At 36.8% G+C, this 21625-nt stretch overlaps 2 protein-coding genes across 5 annotated transcripts in view; one reads left to right on the forward strand and one right to left on the reverse strand.

The window, feature by feature from the left end:
* The first annotated feature begins 1638 nt into the window (after positions 1-1638).
* On the forward strand, positions 1639-11346 carry LOC109032885 (uncharacterized). Of its 4 annotated transcripts, none has more exons than XM_072296649.1 (5): positions 1639-2054; positions 4723-4833; positions 5146-5337; positions 6727-6912; positions 9413-11346. In XM_072296649.1, the coding sequence occupies exons 3-5, from the start codon at positions 5148-5150 to the stop codon at positions 9943-9945; spliced, it is 909 nt and encodes a 302-aa protein (XP_072152750.1). In that variant the 5' UTR covers positions 1639-2054; positions 4723-4833; positions 5146-5147; the 3' UTR covers positions 9946-11346. The 4 variants fall into 4 exon arrangements, with proteins under 4 accessions (XP_072152750.1, XP_072152752.1, XP_018900764.2 ...); XM_072296648.1 differs by lacking the exon at positions 1639-2054 and adding an exon at positions 4021-4066; XM_072296651.1 differs by lacking the exon at positions 4723-4833 and having other exon boundaries at positions 1639-1913.
* Positions 11347-14047: 2701 nt separating this feature from the next.
* Positions 14048-21625, reverse strand: part of upSET (SET domain-containing protein upSET) — a 50368-nt gene continuing 42790 nt past the window's right edge. Inside the window, exons 21-23 of the mRNA XM_019045133.2 lie at positions 20730-20946; positions 19796-19963; positions 14048-19362 (exon numbers count right to left, since the gene is read on the reverse strand). Of these exons, the coding sequence (XP_018900678.2) occupies positions 19148-19362; positions 19796-19963; positions 20730-20946 (600 nt within the window). The 3' untranslated portion in view covers positions 14048-19147. The remainder of the gene's footprint in view (positions 19363-19795; positions 19964-20729; positions 20947-21625) is intronic.

Consider the following 21625-nt stretch of genomic DNA (forward strand, 5'->3'; position numbering starts at 1 on the left):
CGAGACGCTTGGCTATTTTCTATCTCTCTCGCACACTTAGGCGAGCTGCCTGGCTGTTTTCTGTCTCTCTCGCACACCCAAGCGTGTGAGGGTAGGGTGCAACCGCTCTCAGAGGGTCGCGGGGGAACGCCATGCGCCTTTGCCGGAAAAACAACGCAAGTCCCGCCTGGCGATTTTCTTTCTCTCTCGCACTCATACGCGAGACGCATGGCTATTTTCTATCTCTCTCGCACACTTAGCGAGCTGCCTGGCTGTTTTCTGTCTCTCTCGCACACCCAAGCGTGTGAGGGTAGGGTGCAACCGCTCTCAGAGGGTCGCGGGGAACGCCATGCGCCTTTGCCGGAAAAACAACGCAAGTCCCGCCTGGCGATTTTCTTTCTCTCTCGCACTCATACGCGAGACGCTTGGCTATTTTCTATCTCTCTCGCACACTTAGGCGAGGTGCCTGGCTGTTTTCTGTCTCTCTCGCACACCCAAGCGTGTGAGGGTAGGGTGCAACCGCTCTCAGAGGGTCGCGGGGGAACGCCATGCGCCTTTGCCGGAAAAACAACGCAAGTCCCGCCTGGCGATTTTCTTTCTCTCTCGCACTCATACGCGAGACGCTTGGCTATTTTCTATCTCTCTCGCACACTTAGGCGAGCTGCCTGGCTGTTTTCTGTCTCTCTCGCACACCCAAGCGTGTGAGGGTAGGGTGCAACCGCTCTCAGAGGGTCGCGGGGGAACGCCATGCGCCTCTGCCGGAAAAACAACGCAAGTCCCGCCTGGCGATTTTCTTTCTCTCTCGCACTCATACGCGAGACGCTTGGCTATTTTCTATCTCTCTCGCACACTTAGGCGAGCTGCCTGGCTGTTTTCTGTCTCTCTCGCACACCCAAGCGTGTGAGGGTAGGGTGCAACCGCTCTCAGAGGGTCGCGGGGGAACGCCATGCGCCTCTGCCGGAAAAACAGCGCAAGTCCCGCCTGGCGATTTTCTTTCTCTCTCGCACTCATACGCGAGCCGCTTGGCTATTTTCTATCTCTCTCGCACACTTAGGCGAGGTGCCTGGCTGTTTTCTGTCTCTCTCGCACACCCAAGCGTGTGAGGGTAGGGTGCAACTTCTCTCAGAGGGTCGCGGGGGAACGCCATGCGCCTTTGCCGGAAAAACAACGCAAGTCCCGCCTGGCGATTTTCTTTCTCTCTCGCACTCATACGCGAGACGCTTGGCTATTTCTATCTCTCTCGCACTCTTTAGCGGGCTGGTTGCATCTGTACCTACGATTGTCTTCTAGTTTTCCTGGGCTGCCCGGCTATCTAATGTTATATGCATAAGGTGATGGATTAAAAAATAATGTGTTTCGAACGGGAGGGGGTGGGGAACAGGTACTTTTAATGATTTTTCACTCTTTTATGCTGTTTCACAAGTCTCTTCATGAAACCTGTAAAGTTTCAGAATGTGATGATATTTCATGAAATTCTACATCGAAATTTCATTTTAGAATCTTTCGTGAAATTTTGCAACTCTGTCTGCGGAATGCTTTGAGGTTAGGTTCAGGTTTCATCTTTATTTGATCTTTATTCATATTCATATTCAACCAGTGACAATATTCAACCGATGTGTTAACCTCAAACTAATGGCCAGAGGAGTTCGATTGTTGAATCGATCAAAGCATGGGTGGAATCGATAACTCCTTATCTTCATAATGCTCCATAGTCCATATCGATGATCAAGGCCATTCGATGACGATTCAACAATCGACCGATGAATGAATGTTTATTGTTTAGTTGTAAAAAGTAAAATTCGGATCTACCTTGATGTTATTACCAAATTCTTATTCAAAAATATTATGTGAAAATCAAGAGAGTACTGTTTACTGTTTTTCTTCTTTTCGTGACAAAATATCAACCCACTTCAACCTTGGAAATCAACGATGGTGTAATTAACTTTTTCTTCTGATAATTGACATAATTTCAAAAACTTGAACTCCTAGAAGTAATCGGTTTGTTCTCCGGATGTTGTGTTCATAAATTGTTAGTGTCAATACATATCCCTGTCATCTCTTCTAGACTATTTAAGGTATGTCCTGTGGCTGTAGAGCACATAATGCTGCAATTACTCTGCACCTACTGAAAAATCAAATCTGGAGCTGTTTTGAATACATCTGAAAATTTTTGCTAGTCAAAAGTTATAGCTCGCACTTTGTATGTTGAGACAAGCGCGAACCTCCGAATAGCTCTGAATTAGCACTACCCAGCAGGTAAAAACATGCTGTCGATGGCTCCTGTGATGAGTGATAACAAACAACACTTTGATGTTATTTCAACATTGGATGCGCAAGCTCTAGTTGGTTAGAATTCAGAATTCACACATGTTTTGGAAGATTTGACTTCTAACTTGCTGCATCCAGGTTTCAGCATTGGACTGCCGGAGTGTGTTCTGAATTAAAATGTAACAATTGATACCTTCACATCATTTAACATGATCCTAAGTTACCCAACAATTGATTTTAAAAAAAAAAAAAAAAAAAAAAAAAAAAAAAAAAAAAAAAAACTTACTCTCAAATAGTGACAAAAAAGTAAAAACTCATGAAAATGGCTAAATATTGAGGTAATGTCCATGTTTGTTACATCTGTTATCCCTATGGCCTTGTCTCCACGGGATGTTTTCATGGGATTTGTCCCAAGTTCAAATCGCAGGAATGAAACTTCTGGGATTTTTCCCAGTTACCGTCTCCACGGGACGGGGCTCATACAGTCCTGCGGCTAGTTTGCGCGGGAAGATAAAGTAGTCAAAGTCGAGTATTTAACCGGGATTATAGTAATAAATGCACTCAATTGACAATCAGACACATTATTTTAACTAAACAAGCATTAACAATGTGGTGATGAATAAAATATCGCACAGTTCGTTTTCACTTCTTCTTCTTCTCTCAGTGGGTCCTAGGGGTACAAGTACCATACTTGGTACTGGGAAAAATATTGATTAACTCAATATTTTTCCCAACTTCGTAAGTGGGATTTTTCCCTGGGACAAATCTCGTGAAACGGCTCGTGGAGACAAGGCCTATGGCAGATGTAAACAATCACCCATTGACTACAGTTTTCCTTAAAAATAGGGTATAAGTATCCTGTCGTTTCTTATTTATCTAATGAAGAATTCAACCATTTCAATGTCCAAGAAATCCATTTCTGAATTCCATTTTGGTCGATAAATCATTGATTGACTCAATATTTGCATTTGCAAAACAGCTGCCAATTCCCAATGGGAAAATACATTTTGAGTGATAAAAAGACTAGGTTTGTCATGAGATGTGACGTAACGAGTGTACCAGATCTGTTCCCGCATAAGGGGGACTATTTTGAAAATCTGAATTTTCTGGAGTTTTTTAAGTTGAATTTTTGGGGGTTTCTGGTGATCCAAAAACTCTGGGAAGATTCCTGTAATATCAGAAGCCTTAGTTCTTTGTTTCAAGCAATAAAAAAAAATAGCGCAATAGGCCCATTGTTGGACGTACGAACCTAGAGGACATGGAGATTAATCCTCAGCAAAATTGGATGTTAATGGTGAGAGTAATCACTGCCCCTGATATGTGCTTTTGCAAAGAAAATATTTTTATACAAAATATGCACTCTTCAGAAACTTTCTACATCCATTACTTAGTGTTTAAACGCTCACATGTTGCACTCATATGAAATTAAGTTTTTGAAAAGAAGCCTCTGAGTCGGCCACAGAACCCATTAGGCAGTATTTTCTTAAATCCATGTAGAAAATAATGCAAAGGATGCTATTGACGTTTTCTACACCTTGAACTAATCTAAGAAATGTCTTTTTGCTATTTATTTGTTATTTTGATGCTTTAGTCCAGGACACTAATTGTATAACTCTGTATATGTCGCAGGCAATTTCCAATCTCCGGCAATTCGCGAGCCGATCGCGAATTGCCGAGGCAAAACGCAAGCCGGCGAATTGCCTAGGCAATATGTAAACTGCCTAGGCAATTTGCAAGCTGCCAGTGATGAACAAATTTAATGAAAAAAATCTGAAAATTTACCTTACCATGACGTTTGGCAGTGTGCACGATGGAACAGGTACGACGACCACCTGATAATGTACAGCAGGAACGGTACAGGAGACATGGTGGCATCACTTAATTACTTTATTGCACTTTCATTTATTTCTTTATTTTTCTCAAAACTCACTCAATTTTTTTTAAAATTGCGTCACAAATTAAAATACCTACTCAGAAACTACCATGACTTTAATTAACTACTTGTTCTTGCAGAACAAAGAGGAATGGCAGCGGCTATTGCCTTTGAGATCAGTTTTGAAGCGAGAACAGCACTTCGTAGAGCATTGAGTGCCTGTTGAAGAGCAGTTACATTTTTCAACGCCCTGGCCTTCGAAGAGGGAGGGGTGGGCAACTGCTTCTCTAACTGAAACTTTTTTGTTTTAAAGCATTTAAATCACACGTGCTTAACTTATTAGCAAGGACCTCTTGTAGCTGGTTCCTTGATAACCAATTGTTTAGCACACCAACCGCCGTTGAAACATTGTACTTTCTGTTCTTAACTTCTATGACTATTCCAGGGAGGTTAGAGTCATCTAAAGGCCCCCGGTCAAATTTCGGAACTCTTATAATGATGTAGGTGCCACCTTTTAGTGGGCTGTGGAGGAAGTCACTTCTCTCTGACATTTTGTCGGCGGCTTTCACAAGCTTTTCATGTGTGCCACTTCTTTCTTCTAGAATCTGCGCCTTCCGCTTTGAGGGATGAGTTACGTCCTCATCCTCTGGCGCCGTGTCTTCTGCATCCCTTGAATTGCTTGCCAGGCTGCAAACAATTAGTTCTTTTCAAAGGTAAACAGTTGCATTTCACACTGATTAACCCTTTCTATCTGATTGCCGATCCTAGTTTGCGGCGTGGATAAAACCCGACTCATCCTCTGAAAAAGTGAGGTGAATTCTCACGGTGTTCCCGTATCTATCGGTAAATTGTCGGATTTTCCTCATTAAATTTGTTCATCACTAGCAGCTTGCAAATTGCCGAAGATTGTAAATTGCCTGCAACATATACATCAAATCAAACTTGTACTAAACTGCACTTTTTCATTGCATCCATACCGATACCTGTGTTATTTCTCTTAATTTTTTTCTATTATCTTGTACCAGGAATGAAGATGCCTGCCCAGTTTGAATGTGGTTTTTGTGGGAAATCCTTTTCATCCAAGACGAATTGGAGACGTCATGAAAAACAAAAGCATAGAGAGTTAGACGAGGGTGACAAATTTGGTTGCCCAGACTGTGGAAGATATTTCATAAGAAAACATGACCTTTGTAGACATATTGTTGCTAGACATACCGGTAATCACCAATTTCTTTTCTTTTCATTGAAACATTGAAACAACATTACGTGTGAGACAGAGAGCTTTGTTGTTGTTGTTGTTTTTTTTTTTTTTTTTTTTTTTTTTTTTTTTGCTTGGTATTGATATTTATACCAACATGTTCAACACAGCAATATTGCCTGAAATAGTGTATCAAGATAAAATTAAAAATTAACAAAAACAGTGTTAATGCTATTTTTTTACCTATATGTTAGTATTTCCTGTTGTTGGCATTATTTTTAGGACTATTCATCTTTGGACCACTAGACACGGAACAAAATTAAGAAGTACCATTCATGTTTCCTCATCGAAATTTTACAGAAAATAGAAGGAGCCTGTTGAAACTCTGCAAATTTAAGTTTTATTTTAGAAAATAATGCTTCTTGTCAACGTTAATTCATACTTACCACCCACAGATGAACTTGAGTCTACTCAAGTCAAATTGAGCACTCAAATGGATCGCGTTAAACAGAAAGGAACCAAGCCACATCAGCTATTGCCAAATTTAATTAGGCGATTTAATTTTTTACATGAAAACGGTTGTGCGGATTTTTGTGCAAATTTCAGTGAAAATTCTCCACGGTACGAAGCAAATTCCTTAAAATTTTCACAGAAATCCGAAAAAACGTTCTCTCGTAAACAATTTAATTGCCCAGTTAAACTTGGCAATAGCTGATGTGGCTTGGTTCCTTTCTGTTAAACTCGGTCCAAATAACCTCGACTAAGTATTTAAAGTGAAAACATTTTCTTGTGCACCAACTTTTCTTTGAATAAAATTAAAGATAACTTGTATCAAAAGAGGAAGGAAATGTGCGTGTAACCAAGCTCTAGGTATCTGCCCAATTTATAGATCGATTTTAATGTCTACATGTAATTAGGTTTTTATCAATAATGGTTTGCTAGCCAGAGGGAAGTTTGAATATACTACTTATAATGTCAATTACGCTTGTTTCTTTTTAACATAGGTATAAAATTATTTTGAAATGTCTTGGTGTGCTCAATGTGCTATGGGTAAAATTTTCATGATGAAAAATGTGCTATGGTGTCTAATTTCTCTTTCCGGTCAGTGGTCCATTTTGCACAGCATTATGTAATGGCAATCGTTGCGTCAATATTGTTGCAATATTTCATTCATATCGCCAGGCAATATTGTTGCAACATTCCTTGAAAATATTTTTTTATGTTTTCAAGGTAATATACATAATTCACACTACCCTTTTTGTAGGGAGAGTTCCACCACAAAATTTTGATCATCACTAATAAAATAATTATACGCCAACCAACTTTCAGGGATAACCCATGATGAACAGTATTTGCTTCGATTACCCGTTTTTTTTAAATTCCTACTTAAGTATTGATTTTTTTTCAGACCTTTCAAAAGAGCAGCATGCATGTGAAGTTTGTGACAAAGCTTTTGCTCGAGAAAGTCTTTTGAAGGAACACATGAAAGTTCACGAAGATCGTGCAGATGGGTCACAGAAACTCATCTGCCACCTATGTTGCGTCCCTTTCAAATCAAAGAAGTTTCTTGAAAGGCACATCAAACTTCATGCTAGTAAGCCTATTATTATTCTTTTGCAATACATTTTATAGCATCACGAATTTCATGTACATAGGGTGTTCAAAAAGTTTTGCATACTTCCGGATTTTGAGCGAACAAGAGCAGCTATCGATTCGCGGTTTATGTGTGTTTAAAGTAGACGTAATTACCAATAAAACAAGACCAAGAACAACTCTCTAGCTTAAAGAATGACGGAGTTACAGGGTTTTGAAAATGACATGGAGCGTGACGGCCTCCAGGGCTTTTAGCTACAAATATGTTTATCGAGTGGAAAAAAGTTAAATCAGAATTGAGTGTTTTTATTAAAAAAACTTACAAAATCTTATGGAAATTGACGAACTTCAAGTTTCTTCATCGGATGACACGGATGACTCAACATTATGCTGTTTTTCAAAGTATTTTACACCACTTTGAACACAAAGCTTCAGCTGCTCTGTCCAATTCACAAGGATCGTCTTTTTGAAGTCTTCTTGACGGAGGGTTTTAAAGCATTTTCGAACAGCGATTTTGATCTAGGCTATGGAATCAAACCGTGTGCCTTTCAGAAATTTCTTTAACTCAGGAAAGAGCCATTCCAAAGCCTAGATCAAAACCGCTGTTTGAAAATGCTTCAAAACCCTCCGTCAAGAAGACTTCGAAAAGACGATCCTTGTGAATTGGACAGAGTGGCTGAAGCTTTGTGTTCAAAGTGGTGGAAAATACTTTGAAAAACAGCATAATGTTGAGTCATCAGTGTCATCCGATGAAGAAACTTGAAGTTCGTCAATTTCCGTAAGATTTTGTAAGTTTTTTTAATAAAAACACTCAATTCTCATTTAACTTTTTTCCGCTCGATAGACATATTTGTAGCTAAAAGTCTTGGAAGCGGTCATGCTCCATGTCATTTTCAAAACCCTGTATCTCCGTCATTCTTTAAGCTAGAGAGTTGTTATTGGTCTTGTTTTATTGGTAATTACGTCTACTTTAAGCACACATAAACCGCAAATCGATAGCTGCTTTCGTTCGTTCAAAATCCGGAAGTATGCAAAACTTTTTGAACACCCTATGTATAATCATCATTAACGTAACCAGTCCATCATTTTGAATTCCAAGCATCAAAAAATGATGTTTCCTGTTTTTGATCTGTTCCTTTTTACTTTGCTGTTTTCTCTAATGAAGCTTTACAAGATGGTAGAAAATGCTTGGTCATACGTTAGCTATAAGAGTTTTCATTTTAAAGAAATCTGAAGAATATCAGCTATAGTCCACGGCAGTAAAAGTGGTGGCTGAAGGGTGGACTTAAGTGAGTGACTCAATCCATTGTCTCAGGATTGATCGGCTTTGGCGAGCCTAGGTCCTTCTAATATGTCAGTAACCTGCGTTTCAGCCCCTATACAATAGATCTAGCTGCTCATCTGACTCGGCCCCTCAGTCGCCACTTTTTGTTGATTGCTACCCAGGAAAAGTAGTTAGGTACTTGGGTAGTTTTTAAAAAGAAAGATAACAATTTCGGCTCATACATGTTGTCGACAACAGAATTGGAGTCAGAATTGAAATCAGAGTAATGTGTAGTGTTAGTCGTGAATTTCAAAAATTGAAGGTAGTGGGCACAGATCAAGAGCTTTTATGGAAAACAAATCGAAAGCAAATAATTGGTTGGATAGTTTCAAAAAGCAAGGCAACAAAGGGAGAGAGAAACTTAAAACCATAGAGATCATACTTAAAATGTTGCCTGCAGTTTGCTGTTTGATGCCACGAGACTAATTTCAGGTGATGTGCTTTTGCTAGAAGTCGAGTTCAAAGACGAGACTTTCACTTCCATTTTTTTTTTTTTGGGTTGACATCCCCCTCCATACAAAGAAGAGAATGACCTGTATTTGTGCAAAGCCATCGAAGAAGAAATACTTTTAAAGATATTACAAACTGATATATTCAGACGTTGTCTCGTCAATTTGAGACAGGTAATCAGATTCGTTTCTAACCAAAATTGATCAAGCCGAAGCCATGAAATGATAAAAAATTAGCCTAACTACATCTGAAGTCGCACAATTTTCTATTATGTTTTCCTCTTTTTCAAGAAACATGATAGGCAGCATGTATACAGGTTTTTAGGGGTTATTAATCCCCCTTTCCAATTTTTTTTTTTTATTTCAAAATAAACGGCTGAAAAAGTCAATCCCAAAGAGTTTCTTGATTTCAGCGCCCTTTTATTTGGAAAAATTTATCAGGAGCTGAATCATAAATTATGAAATGTTAGCTCTTCAATGTTAGGGCCTCAGCTACTAATGCTGAAAACTAAGCAACACATTGCCTTGAAGTTCTGTGGGAATCCCCCCCCCCCATTACAAGACTAATAGCATACAATTTCAAGGTAGAATGTTCTGTAGTTTTCTGTTTGAAAAATAAAACTTATGATAGGAAATCATGCAACACTAATGCAATCAAGCTAATTCCTGTTTTGTTCAATTTGTTTTTTTCGTACAACAATCAACTTATTTCTGTATGCTTGTTCCAGAGAAAAATAACTCAACGAGTAGTAATACATCCGGTGATCTCTTCAAAACGATGCAGTTATTACAGCCTTATGTGCATATTGGAAAAAATAGGAAAAAGTCATCCAAAAACGTAGACTCAGCCTCGTCAGATGAAGATGCAGCATCTGCAACAAATGAATGTGAGAGATTGACTGATGAGGAAAATAATTCTGGGGAAAACCAGAACATGACAGGTATTAAACCAGAGTGTCTTGGGATGAAGACCTATCCCATTGAAAAATTTGCCAAGCAGACAGAAAACGATATCAATATTGAAGAATTAAGTCCTGACCAATACGTCATAGATTATGTAAAGAACAAAATGAAAGAAACAGAGCAAGAAAGTCATAGGCAACAATTTCTTCTAAGTTTATTGCCAGATGTAAATGAAATGAGTAATAGTCAGTTCAGAAGTTTTCGACAGAATGTGTGCAGTCTTATTGATACGATCCTTCAGCCTGGCGCAGATCCATTACGGCAGAGTAATGAAGAATCGTCATCAACAATTAGTTAATCTCATTTTAATATGTATTTTATTACACATCAAATCAAACTGTGTATTTACGAAAGGGTTCAAGGATCAAAACTTAGTAAGCCTTGCTTCCGTATATTATCCATCACGGCTTCCAAGGCTCGCACTCTGCCAGTATTAAAACTCTACTAGTGCTTGAGACCTTGCATGAACAGACGGTTCAATGGGTCAGTTGCACCAGTCATAGAGTCAAGTTTTGATCATTTCTGTATATAGATTAATAAAATATGATAAGATCCGTCCAAACACTAAGTTTCCAGAGCCAATATTAATGGAACTGTTGCCTTCTAAAGACATGGCATATGACTTCATCCATGTTTCAAGCCGAGAAACCAGTGCAAATGTATGCATCACTGACTGATGAATCCAAGGTATGGGAGACACCATGGTATCCACTACTTTGGTGAATGTCTGTATACACTATGTTTATTGAAGGGCAAGATCTCTGATGATATTGAACGTAGGAACTGTGCGTTTGCATAGATCTTATTATCTTAAGCTAATCTATAAGTTTTAACCATTAAAATGCGATTCTATGACAAGCGCAACAGACCCATTCTGTGTTCGCCGCAAGTTCTAACATTATCCTCACAGCTGGTCCTGCCGTATACATTCTCTCAAAGTCAGAGAGCCTTTTTCTCTTTTATTAGTTGTTTAAAATCTTTTTCGCTATCTTTTTTCTCAAGATGGAATACAGTTTTTTATTTTTATTGTCGATCACTAATTATCTCATCTCTCATTCCCTGACCCTTTGAAATATAAGGCAATTGTTCGGCAATTATTAATTAAAATTTTAATAAATCATCCCCAAATTTTGCATGTACATGAGGAAATTAATTCTGCGGTCTGGAGTGCCAAAGTTTTTGGGTTTTGTTAAGTTTTTGCACAGATATCATAATGTAACTCTGTCTAATGGATGCAACTTTTTAGGTGTGATACTTTCGTAAGTAAAGCGGTCATTTCTTCCTGTCTTGGATCTTAGATGCTTGATCGGATAGCTACAGCTCATTATAATGAAGTTTAAGTCATCAATAAGTCAAAGAGCCGTATTCATTGTCGTTCCTTGAACAGCTCCTTTCCATTTGTTGCCCCATTTGGTTTACTTGGACCACATTTTGCAATAAGGAACCACTTTTTCTGGCTCATTTTAGAAACAACATATGTGCCATTAGTTCCCCTATGCAGAAAGGTGTTTTTATGGAGGAGCCAGAGATAGTGGTTCCATATTGCAAAATGTAATCCACTTTATGATGAATGAAGGTTTAAAGAAGCCCTCGAAATAGCATCATAAGGACGACTTATGCCCACATTAAATCAAATTCAGCAGTATAACTTTGAAAAGTATCCTTGCAAGGGATTACTTCACCGCTTCAAAAAACAAAATTGAAGAGAAAATAAATGAAGAGCTTTTTAAATTTCAAAGTTTTTTTTTTTTTTTTTTTTTTTCCCACAAGTTCGCATCTACCTTAAAATTTGTCAAAATCATGGTATTGTTTATTTTTTGCGGTTATTGTCATCCCTTGGAAGGATCCTTTTGCAAAGTTATACTGCGGAATTTTACTCGAGGTCGGCAAAAATTGCCCTTTTTATGATGCTATTTCAACGTATTTCTGCCAAACGGAACTATGTGAATTATGACTTGAGCCCTGTTATGTATATATAGGGTGTCTACCGGTCCCCAATGTCCCCGATTTTGGAAGGGTGTCCCTGATGTCCCCAAAAGTCCCCAATTTTCTTGTTCAGGTCCCCAAAAAATGACAAAAATCGTCCTAAACACCAGCATTTTCAAATTTTCCCTTTTTCAGTGGCAGCGCGGTGTAACCAGGATTAAAAAAACTGAAGTGTTGCTTGGTTTTTCGTTTGTTTTCATCGGTTCAACATGACTTGTGAAATTAGTTGTATAAAGTACGCCTTTTAACGCTCTAACTAGCTCCCTTTCTCTTACTATTTCTCGAAAAAACTCCCCTAAAAGTTCCCGAAAGTCCCCAATATTGGTTTTTCATAACTGGTAGACAACCTAATATATTCTTATGGGTCTCAGAGCTCATGTCTTAATGCACACAGTTCCACTTGGCAGAAATACGTCCATTTAGAGGGCTTCCTTGAACCATCTTTTATAACAAAGTAAACTAAATATATATTTATATATATATATATATTATAAATATAATATAATATATTAATATAATATATAATATATAAATACTAAATGAAGCTTCCTATAAAAATGAACTGTTTAAGGAACGATACTGAATACGACTCTTCATCTATTTGTCAGTAGATTTAAGCTCGCCAAACAGGGCTCTTGCTTCATTAATATACAGCGAACCGTGACCTCCGACTGATGCCAGTCCTTTCGTGCATCAGAGGAATTAGTTTCTTGCAGTGCTACATTTCAAAATTTATTTACTAAATAGAGTATTACATGTTATTTAAACATGACTTTTTCAGAAAATACTTTTGAATGAAAATGAAGACTAACAATAAGTCCCACTATTAGTTTGCAGATTGGTCTCTTCGGTGTGAGTTACAAGGACTTTCCCAACCAAACAGCTTGTACCCATGTCAATGTTGCTAAGATTGTGCACACATTCAAGTGATAAGTTGATAGAGAGCTGTAGCTGTAAGCTTTGTACCAAACTTTGCCTCAATGTTTTTTCCATTTTTCTGAATATTTTGGCCGAGAAAATAATGTGGGCAATTTCCTCATAAAAAAAAGGAGAAGTTGCACAATCTTAGCAACGTAGACATGAGTTTAAGCTGTTTGGTCAGATCAGAGGTCCACATATGCTTTTGTATTTTCATCTCATTTTCAGAATAATTTTGTCTATGAAGTGATGCATCCACCACTCTCACCTTGTTCTTTTATTTTAAATGGCTTATTGATTAATTATTCTCTCTTCTTTTTTTTTTTGGTGTTTATCTCAAGTTTATCCATATATATTTTTATACAAATAAACGAGTTGATCACTTACTTCTCGTGTTAAATTGTTGTTTCATCACTGCACTCTTGTGCTCAGATCTCAGCTCGTTTGAACGCCATTATTTTGGCCCAAATCTGTGCCCCCTCTTTCACTTTTTTGTCACATGGGCACTGCTCTCTATTTGTGTGCAGTAGAAAAAAGCCTGGACTTCCATTAAATCTGCCAATGGGTCAGTTTCGTTGGTCACAGAATCGTGTTTTGATTATTGATTCTTATAGATTGGCTAAAAATAATAAGATCCGTCCAAACCGCAACTTTCTTCGTTCAATAATAATGGAGATATCGCTCTTTGAAAATTCGGGTTTTTGACGTCATCCACCGCGGTTCTGACACTCTTGGTTTCTTCCTCTTTTGTTTGGTCAGTGATGCAAAGGGCGCAACGCAAAATTTCAACAACATTAGACACAATCTGTGGTGAACTGACTGACTGCCAAATTTCTTCGCATAGAGTGCGTTATCTCCTGATAAGAGGATCCTTGAAGTGCAAATCTGTCTATTTCTTGAGTTTATGTGTAATGTCGTTAAAGTTTCATGTTGCGCCCTCTGCATCACTGATCGAATAAAAGAGGGAATAACCAAGGGTGTCACTTCCGCGGTGGATGACGTAAAAAACCTGACTTTTCAAAGGGCGATGTCTCCGTTAACTGGAGGTAGAAAGTTGTGGTTTGGACGGATCTTGTTATTTTTAACTAATCTACAAGAATCAATCATCAAAACACAATTCTGTGACCAGCGCAACTGACCCATTAGATTTTTTAAACTTTTGAGGGAGCAAATGTGTAGAAATTCCTCATCTATAATGAACATATCAGGAGCTTTGGAGTACCAAAATGTAGCTCACTGTTCAAAACTGCATTCTTTTTAGTAATTACAATGCCATGATGTGCTTGAGACACTTATTTCTTCTCTTTAATGGTAATGAAATCTCAGCTTCGAATTTGCTCAGAACTGTGGTACCATTGCCCTAAAAAAGTCGCATTTGTGGTATGTCAGCGTCCTCTATCAGAGCTTTCACTTGCCCTTGACTAGTTAGCTTAGAAACCCTTTTATTAAGGTGGAAAAAAATTCAATGAGAAGGGTACCAGATAAAAAAAATAATATGATGGATCATAAAAAAATAGTTTAATAGCTTCTTACAAACATTCGTCACAATTTTTTTAAGAATATCCCCAACATTAAAATATTTAAACATACTAAACAGAATATAATGCTCAAGACATCCTAAAAATAGTTAAAGCATAAGTATCGAGTGTGCTTAAGGCTGCCACATCATGTGATAAAATTGGCATACTTTAAATTGAGTTGAATGGGAAAAAGTGCTGATTCTTTAGCACAATTTGGCAACTGAGAGTAACTTTGCTTCAAGATACTGGTGAAATGATTGATGTGCAATGGGTTTTTGCGAGAATCTCTGAATACGTATTACTTGCAGAGAACACTTCATGTAACGCCATTAATATTCTTCTTAGTGAAACATGTACAGTATGGCATGTTCGATCCACGAGCAAAGAGATTCCAGAATTCCAAGCAGAATTGATGGTCCGAGTTGCTTGTTGAAGCATGAGGAATAATCGTAGTAGTGACAGCACAATGAAACATTAGATTTGGAGAGTTTGTGGTAATCTACAAAAATAAATTTAATTAACTTTTGGATGAGCATGAGCATTATAAATCTTTAACTGCAAAAATCATAGAAATACAATGAGAAAGGATTGGAATTACAGAAATTAACAAGAAACTCATCTGCATAAAAATCAGACTAAAGCTTATTCACCGGATAGTACAGAAAAAATCATCGAAACATATTCATATCAAAGAACTAAAATTCATCTCGCTTAGATGAGTGGATCATCGGACAGATTGATTGGATTCCCACTAAAATGAATCTTGGAAAAGTAAGATTTAAGTTTAACAAAAAGAAAAAAAATTATTACAAACACAACAGTGAGAGTGCTTTAAAATTGTATGCTCATGAGACATATCTGATCAGTGTTCCTACACTAATTTCTGGACAGATGATAAAACTCCAGTACAAATTGTTTATGAAAATTTTCTATTGCACTTTCAGTTACAAATTTCTATTTCAAGTTAGAACATTAAAAATTTGTGAGTTGTTCAATGTTTGATTCGCTTACACCAGAAAATTTCTTTGAAAGAGGTGATTATTCCAAGAGAAGCAATGTAGTTTTTTTCTTGCCAAATTACTATTAAATATTAATATTGTATGGATATCTCAAAAAAATAAACTCTCAATTGTGGAACATGGAACGATAACAAGAAACGTGCAAGGCATCCACTGGAGCAGAACCAACCGGATACAGAAAACCTCAGCAGCTAGACCCATCAGGAAAAACTAAACTGAATCAATCGAAATGCAATACTACCAAAAATACAATTATATTTGTCCTCCGTCAATTATCTGCCCTATCCTACCTCCATCCCTAGACTTTGCTTGAGTGAAAAATGATAGATATATATGAGCGCATTCAATTTAGGCTTGGCATGCGATGCTTTAGTGATTGATGATTTACTCACAGACTGAAACAAATCTTCCATCTTTCCTCTCTTTTATCAGTTTGATACCATTTATTACAAGAGAACTTGTAGATTATTGTATATAGTGCCAGCATTTTAAATATGGTAGATCACATAGGAATGGTCTTAGAACTACTTGGAAAAAAAGGTCCTAGGTTTACATTCAACTTAGCATTCATGAAAAATTTGAATAGAACCATGCAGCACTTACTTATCGTAATGATACGAGAGTATAGAGATTCCCTAGGAAAAACTGCGAGAAAGTAAAAGACTCCTTCTATTAATTATTTTGAATGATGGGAAGTGCATTGTAACATACAATAAAAAAATATGGCGAAAAGAAATGAAATGTAACTACAGGATCTCAGCTGACATGACAGGCTTATGGGAAAGGTTGAACAATAAATAAGGTACACAGAAAATGAGAGAGTTTGTGGCAACTTGCAAAATGTGAACTGGAAAAAATTTTCTCATTAAATTCGATTGCATGAACCATATCCAACGTAACTCGAACAAAAACAGTATCTTCGCCAAAATAAATGGCAACGACAAGAGACAGAGAATACTACACAGCAGAAGGAAAAAGGAAAAATAAACTATGGAGATTAAGGAAAAACACTGATACAGTTTAATCCCACATGCAAAAAAAACCAGAGGAAAGATAAAGAGATTTGGAAGAAAACTAAGAATGCTCTGGGTAAGTAATCACCACTAAACTGTGCCCAAAAAGTTTTGGGCTATGAGAAAACTTGAAATATCAATCACTTTGCTACCAAGATTCACACAATCTTTTCAGGACAAAACCGTATCTTTAGCCACAGGACTTGGTACACAGATAATATTATAGGAACAGAAAAAGATGTTTGAATTTAAGAATTGAATTATCTTACGACTAAAAATTCAGTTATTTTCATAATTTGAGCAACTCACAAAAATTTACAGCAGTAAACAGCAAGACAACAAAATCTAAACGCTCCCTTGACATTACACATTAATTATCTGGATTTAGTTTTGCTCTACCACATGCTTATGTCAAAATTAAGAATTTATTCAAACAATTAGGGGAATTCTTCACGACTGCAATGGAATGAAAACTGCAAGGATCATTTAAGAAAGGATAATTCTTAATAAAAACATAAATTTTTAAGGTTTACCTGCAGATCATGAAAAATATTAAAAAGATCTTTACTTCTAACCCATGCTATTTTCACAACTACTAAGGAACGCCAGTAGCCCTGATGCATTTGGAAATTTTCCCCCTCTTACATAGGCATTATTCAACGATAGGGTTGTCATGGCGTTTAATCCTCTTCTCGCTAAAAGCTGCAATTTAAGGAAATTAAAATGCTTCCATACTGTAAAAAACCCAGGATAATTGCTGCTAAACTCACTTATACTTCATCTTGTAAATAATATGGTCTCGCTAAATCTCTTGACCATCACAGCTGATAAACCAACATGTCCCAAAACATAACGTTTGAAGTTTAGGCAGATACAATTTCTTGCAAGTTATCATAACATGGACAGAGCAAACTCATTCATTCAAAAGATGAACTTTTGGGAGGTCGTGTTTTTCACGGTAACTGTGACATTGTGTAGCAGGTCAATATCTCAGAACACAAGTATCCCTGTAGCTCCATTAGAAAACAGGCAAAATAAAGCTACATTTACTAAAGGGGTGAAAATTTTACTGGTTAAATGCATCGAGACTCTTTTTGAGAACTCGGAAAATTCAGTGCAACAGGAGAAACAAGAGGTGCGATTTAAATTGAGTACATTTTATAGGTAGTAAAAACTCCGATCTTCCTTCGATAACAATGAAATTAAAACTGATGACTTGTTTGACTGCACACATCCTTAGAATGACAATGAAAAAGCAAAAGAAAAGTTGTACACATTTGGAAAATGAGTCAACCTGAATCGGTTGTGGGTTACCTAATCGGTAATGGGCAGAGAGGAGCAACTTTTTAAAGATAGAGGAAACAATAAGAGCATTGACATTGCAACTGAGAATCATGCTTTTAGAAGTGATAGATAATTACAAGTGATAATTTTTTTGGCCGCAAGTAACGGTAGATTGGAGATATTGTTCTAGAGAGTTTTGACAGGTGGGGGGTATGTTTCTGTGAAGAGTTAGTAGTGATTGGAGAAGCTAGATTTGATTGCAGAGCAAAATATGCTCCGACTGAACAATGCGAGTGGGGAAACTGGCACGGATGATTAAGTCACAGCATCTTAGGATAACTTTTGCCTTACATAAACTTAGAAATTAAGTGTAAACATTATTAGTCAACATTTTAACACTAGCGTTTGGTTTCAAAACAAGATTTTTATTCAAAAAGAGAGAACAGAAGAAATAAAAGATAATCAGAAAGCGAGCAGAGTTACACAGCACAAGACTAATTTATAAAATTTTACATATTTATAATTCTTTCATATATACAATATATATATGTATAGGTATATGTAACTGTGTGTAAGTGTTTCTGTATTTATATATGTACAAATCTAAATACACATATGTATAAATCATATGGGATAATTTTAACAACAGTGAAGATTATCCATTTTAAGATAATGATTCAAATGATGATGATTTTGGAAGTATTGATTCCCATCACTTCCATGTTCGATTTTTGGTATCAATTGTGTTCATGAATCATTATTGAAAAAGAAGCAGGATACAGTAAAAAAGGAAGAAAGAAAAATAAGGAAAGAAATTAAAATTTCACTTTTATGTACATTTACAAAATTCTGAGTTTGAGTCCTAGCAAATGTACAACAAGATGCAAAAGGAAATCTACAAGTTTTAACCTCTTCGATAGGCCAACCTAGAAACCACTTGCATGGAGTACATGTCTAGAACAGATGCGTGACAGAACTGACACGGGTTTGGCTCAGATACAAGTTTTTGCATACAGTGCAAATAAATAGATGAATTCATCTTATTTACAACAAATATTTATCCACAATATTTACATGTAGTTACAAGATATACAAAATTGTATTTCTTTTTCTTTCTATTTTTGTTTAAGTGCATAGATTCTATCATGCACATTTTGCACTTTTTCTTTGTCAATTTACTTTTGTTTATGTTTTTTGTTTTAGCTTTGCAGCTTTGTTACATTTTTTTTCAGCTTCAAATGTAAAATATTTACAGCATCTTAAATAGGAATGAAAAAGAGATAAGGGGCTACCAATACACTTAAAAAAAAAAAATAAATAAATAAATTTAAAGGAAAAAAACCTAAATTTGTAACAAAAAGGATTCCCTGATTCCCATTATTCATATAATTGGAACAAAAACTGTGAGATACAATGAAGAACTAATTCACCTAAACCTCATAAAGAAGTATTTGAAAATTAAAGTAAAAATACAAATGTATAGATTTGATTACACAGAAATCACTGCTTGATGGCTTTTTCAAGTGCAGAAGTCTCGTTTTCCATTCTGAGACACCTCGAACGATTCATGCTGGAGATAGTAGGTCTAATCAGGCCAGATAGCGAAAATATCTTCCAATGGCAAAAATAATAAAAAAATTATTTTGTTTATTATTAAAACAAGTTGGTGTTCGACTACTGGTCAGAGGAAACACAAGCGTCGAGGTGATAGAACCTTGAACTCTACATGTACAATGACCGCATCACCACTTGATTGTTCTCTAGTGAGGATGTCTCGGCATTGGGGGAAAATGAGAGTAAGGGTAATAGAAAGGTTGAAACAAGGGAGGGGGTTCCGATGGTGGCGGCGGAGGGGGTGGTTGCGATCCATGTTTCGTTTTCTTCGTTGTTGGAACCGGTGGGAAGTTCGATGGAACAGACATTGAAATGATAGGCTCCTTCAGTTTCGGTAGAGCTGGTGGAGGATCGCTCAAAGCTGAAATCAGGCCAAAGTTCAGAGATGAAGTAATGTGGAGTTACAAAGCAGGTTTATAGCTTTGACCCTCTTGACTGTCTTTTCTGAGAGACATACAATGCATACTTTTTCCCCACTGAAAAGTGTGCCAAAATTCAAGGGTAGGCAACATATGCAACTACTAGACAAGGTGAGAAATGAAGCACTAGTACACATTTCTCTTCATCAAACTTTGACAAAGAACATGGTGCTCATAAGTTTTTAAGGTTAGTACCTTTCTGAAAACATTGTGGCCGCTTAAAAAAATTTGACAGGTCATAAATACCCCAAAAAATTAATCTTCGAAACAAGTTTTTCTTTGAGTTTGATGGGCTCTTACTTCTGACAGCCTCAGAAGGTGGCGATGTATTAAGGTAAAATTGTGGAAAAATAATATGAAGCTAGGAATACTCACTTTTCTTTTTGGTTTTATCTTGCTCGTCATCTTCCGAAACTTTTCTCTTGTTCTTCTCCTGCTCTTCATCATCATCAAGAACAAGTCCAAATTCACGCTTCAGCCTTTCCGTTAAATTTTCTCTCTGCTTCTCCACAAGGGTTGAAGATGCGACAAACCTTTTGCCACCTGCCAAAAAAAAAAAAAAAAATAAATAATTCAAAGTCCAGATCATGAAATCTTAAGTTGTCACAGTGACAAGTGACGTACGCATTGCCGTTTTTTCGTGAAGTAAAGTCAAAACATACGGTGGGACCTCAATTTATCGTATTGTGATTTAGCAGATTCTACGAATTAACAGATGAATCCTCCTGTTCCCTCAAGGAGAGCCTTAAGAGCACTGTTAAAATTTTTGACCAATTACAGATTTCAATCTCAACCCTATTTGTTTTGACAGATCATATTTTTTGGTTCCTTTTGTTTCCCTCTGCCAATAGTGTGCATGTGCAGGACTGCTGATCCAGCTGATGCGTCAGAAATGCTTGAGCGGATGCCAAGCTTATGCTTCAAACATTGACACGAAACAGAAATGCTGCACAGCTGTTGCTGCAAGAACTCAAGGTCAAAGTTGGCAATTTTTTTAACCCTTTGACGGTAGATCACGATTTTTTTTTATAAATAGAATATTATTCCTAACAATCTATTCATCGTCCGTCAAATGCTTTTTTAATTTCTTAACAAGAGCATTTACTGCCAAAAATTTTTAAAGAGGAAAATTCAATCAGTTAGCACCTTCCAAAAAATCAAGCACTTTCAAGGCCTAGAAAAAAATGTCAAAATCAAGCACTATTAAAGAGCTGCACAAACCATAAGAATGTCACCATTTGAATACTACCAAATTGTCTTGGATGAAATATTTACTTTAGATGATTACTTTTACAGGAAAAAAGAATACCTTTTTTGCTGTCCAGCTGTTGAGCGATAGTAGATTCGAGCTCTAGAGATTTAGCAATGATCGCTGAAGCATCTTCAACATCAGGGAATGTTGGCGGAGACGAGCTCGAGGAGGATGGTGAATGGGGAACGGATAACTCTTCTTCGTCCTTATCGGTCATTGGTTGTTTCACAGGCGCATTGCCACCTTTTCTTTGTCGGTACTCAGATATTGAAAGCTGAGGGGTAAGAATGAAAAAAAATTATTCACAAATCTCCCGAAGGACAGCATACACATTACAATGTAAAAAAATACATTGATAAATCCACATATCCTGAATCGACTAGATGGGTGAACATGTTAAGGAATTTCCACAATACTTGAATAATTTTTCATTCCTGAAAAAATGTTAAAAATGGCTGTAAACTGAGCAGAGCTCAAAAAGTAATTCACTGACTACAGTTGATGTACTCTAAAAAATGTTAAACCCCTCAAAAATTTTCAATTTAAAGCGGAATTTCCTTAACCTATTAAGTAGGTAATTGTTATAATTATTATTGTTTTCTACTCTCTGAAAAACCAGGCAAAAATTTCTGAAAATCGCACAGGGTGTAATTTTACTATACTGCATGCATAAAAAAAAAAGGATTGGATTCTCCTGATGGTTTCAATAAAGTGCAATTTTGTTATTTATACAATCAAAATTTTGAATTTTTGATTTGATTAAATTTTAATTTTTGGAAATGAGGAACACTCAAGAGCCATTTAAGAAATACGATGGATCACACTGTCTGCTTCATCAGTGACTTCAATGGAAGATTGGAAACGATGAAAACAATATTTTAGTGCCATGTTACTACTTTCAAGGGACGATGTATCAAATTTCCAAGCTTTTCGTAACTGCTCAATCAAGAAAG

This window comes from Bemisia tabaci, chromosome 2, assembly GCF_918797505.1.
Source record: "Bemisia tabaci chromosome 2, PGI_BMITA_v3".
NCBI classification, from domain to species: domain Eukaryota; kingdom Metazoa; phylum Arthropoda; class Insecta; order Hemiptera; family Aleyrodidae; genus Bemisia; species Bemisia tabaci.

Coding starts and splice junctions, on each gene's coding strand:
- LOC109032885 (XM_072296648.1), top strand. CDS start 4,036: ATGACGTTTGGCAGTGTGCACGATGGAACAG. Junction 5,338..6,726: donor TATTGTTGCTAGACATACCG/GTAATCACCAAT, acceptor ATTTTTTTTCAG/ACCTTTCAAAAGAGCAGCAT. Junction 6,913..9,412: donor GCACATCAAACTTCATGCTA/GTAAGCCTATTA, acceptor TGCTTGTTCCAG/AGAAAAATAACTCAACGAGT.